Source organism: Fomitiporia mediterranea (assembly GCF_000271605.1).
Source record: "Fomitiporia mediterranea MF3/22 unplaced genomic scaffold FOMMEscaffold_1185, whole genome shotgun sequence".
NCBI lineage: Eukaryota > Fungi > Basidiomycota > Agaricomycetes > Hymenochaetales > Hymenochaetaceae > Fomitiporia > Fomitiporia mediterranea.
Window position 1 is genome coordinate 1 of NW_006761570.1, and position 2,228 is coordinate 2,228.

Here is a 2,228-nt window from a genome sequence, read left to right on the forward strand (position 1 = left end):
TATATAAAGACTCTAAGAGTGTTATAAATCATTACAATTCATTGAATACATTATTATAACCTTACATTATAAGCTAAAGTATTATACTTAGATTATAACTTTGAAGACAGACTAAAATTCACCTTGTAAAAGATTTTATATTGTTTGTATAAGGTATTCAGATATTTGTAAAAACTATATCAATGTGTTAAAAGCAATATAGACATGTCAGATTACTATCAACTGTATCATAAAGTAAAATAGTGCTTTCCTTTTGTATCTAAATATAATATTGGTTTTGTTTTACAGCTTCGCTACTATCACGAACATTGATTACATAATCAACGCTGAAGATTGAGAGCATATAATGACGCTCTTACAGCTGTCACTCTTTCTCTCTGACCTCCACCCTCTCTCTAAGTCTAACCCTCTGCCCTGACACTATGTTGTTGCTTTTGTTCTCTCCCGCCCAGTCCTCTGCTTGCAAGCGTCCTCCAGCAGGTACTCTGAGTGCAACAACACAGACAATAAACATTGCTACAACTCGTCTCTCCAATCTGTTGTTGCAATGCCTGCACTGAGCCTCAGATCGTGTGACGACAAGACCCAGCTGGCTACACCGTCCTTCAGCGTAAAGCGTAAGCAGCCAGTCCCCTCATAATAGCCTGCACAATAGCTGCTCATCCCTCTCCCTCCCTTCCATCCCTTCTGCTCCTCGCTCCGCCTCTTACTCTGCCTCTCCTTCGTTGTCCTCCTTTTTTTTACGTTCGTCTCCCTTTTTGAATTCACATTCGCACATCCGTATTGTTGACCAATGCCGAACAACTTCTCCAATAACTCCATGCATTCGTGTACTTCTTCCCACTCTGCAGTGCAAGTAAGAATTGACGAGCACACGCGAGCATACTCGCAACAATGTTCATGTACGACCACTCCTATTGTACCACCCTCTCCCCAACGCTGTACGTGTTCTACTCCTTCGTACATTCCATGTTTGACATTACTCTTGACAGGTTTGCCCCACACACATTTACATTCCTCAGTGCCGTCCATGACACCATTTCGAATAAGGTAAGCAGTAGCTATCGCTTACCCCTCCCGAGCCGAGTCCGTTCACATCACCCACTTCACCCTCTCCCTTCGAGCCAGAACGTCCCAGAGATACACCTTTGCAACCACACACGACGACTAAGTTCTCTGCTCTGACTACGTCTCGCAATTGGAGGTGCATGTGATGTGCACGTACAGACATGGCTTCGCTTGCTGCTCAAATCAGCTTGTTCAACGCTCCGGATCCCAACCTCGGTGCACCACTTACACTCGCTGCACGCTGTCACGGTGCGTCCACCTTTTCTCTCTTATTTTCACTCGCTAATCACTCTAAACTCGTCTCACAGGCACAGCCTCAGCCTCCACAACCTGCTCGACCTCAATTCACACACGCACGCAATTCAACTTGCAGGGACCGAGCGACGACCAAAGTGTGGTGTTGAAGACTACATCAAACGGCCCGAGAACACATCCTTCCTCTTCCATTGCGGATGCCGTTGGGAAAAGAACGAGGCAAGAGGCAGCTCATCATACACTACAAGTACTGTGAGTGTCTCTTCATCAGCATCTACCGCCGATTCTGACGACTACAGCGAATTCGACTCGCTCTCCGCCGATAGTTCACTGTATGGCTGCCCGTTAGGATATCCGCACACGACATGCAGTAGCGTGCGCGAAGTGGAGATGGCAGACTTTGGTGATTTTGAGATGGGTGATGCGGTGTGCTTGCAAGGACGGGTCAACCGCAGATGCAGTCATAACTGTTGAGCCTCTCAATGCCCTCGCTTTCGGGTGGTCCGTCTGGATCTGGTCAAGGGATGGGCCTGGCAATCGACACCCGTAATGCACTCGTTCGCTGCTCGAGTCTGGTCCGATCCCAACCTCTACCTACTCGTATTCGCATCACAGCAGACACGGACACTCTCACTCACTCTCTGCACAAATATTGATGCAGGCTGCACTATGTATGTGTTTCGGTTTATTTTCCTTAATTATTGTAGATAATGATGTATCGTACAAATATTTTAATATAATTGATTTTTGTTATTTTAATAATGAATGGATGTAAGGGGAAATTATTATTATTAAGAAATAATAACTATGTATAGTCTCTGTAAAACATTACAAATGTGTATTACCCTTTCAAAACTTGGTAATCCTTACAATACATTTCAAAAAAGGGAGGTCCGATATTATAC

At 44.7% G+C, this 2,228-nt stretch overlaps 2 protein-coding genes across 2 annotated transcripts; one reads left to right on the forward strand and one right to left on the reverse strand.

Moving 5' to 3' along the window:
• Positions 1-516: 516 nt before the first annotated feature.
• On the reverse strand, positions 517-1,032 carry FOMMEDRAFT_163999 (uncharacterized protein; the record flags this gene model as incomplete). Its single annotated transcript, XM_007272365.1, has 1 exon — positions 517-1,032. One exon carries the CDS (start codon positions 1,030-1,032, stop codon positions 517-519), a length of 516 nt encoding a protein of 171 aa, XP_007272427.1.
• Positions 1,033-1,229: 197 nt separating this feature from the next.
• On the forward strand, positions 1,230-1,873 carry FOMMEDRAFT_164000 (uncharacterized protein; the record flags this gene model as incomplete). Its single annotated transcript, XM_007272366.1, has 4 exons — positions 1,230-1,317; positions 1,377-1,575; positions 1,623-1,698; positions 1,763-1,873. The coding sequence occupies 4 exons, from the start codon at positions 1,230-1,232 to the stop codon at positions 1,871-1,873; spliced, it is 474 nt and encodes a 157-aa protein (XP_007272428.1).
• Between the last annotated feature and the right edge of the window lie 355 nt (positions 1,874-2,228).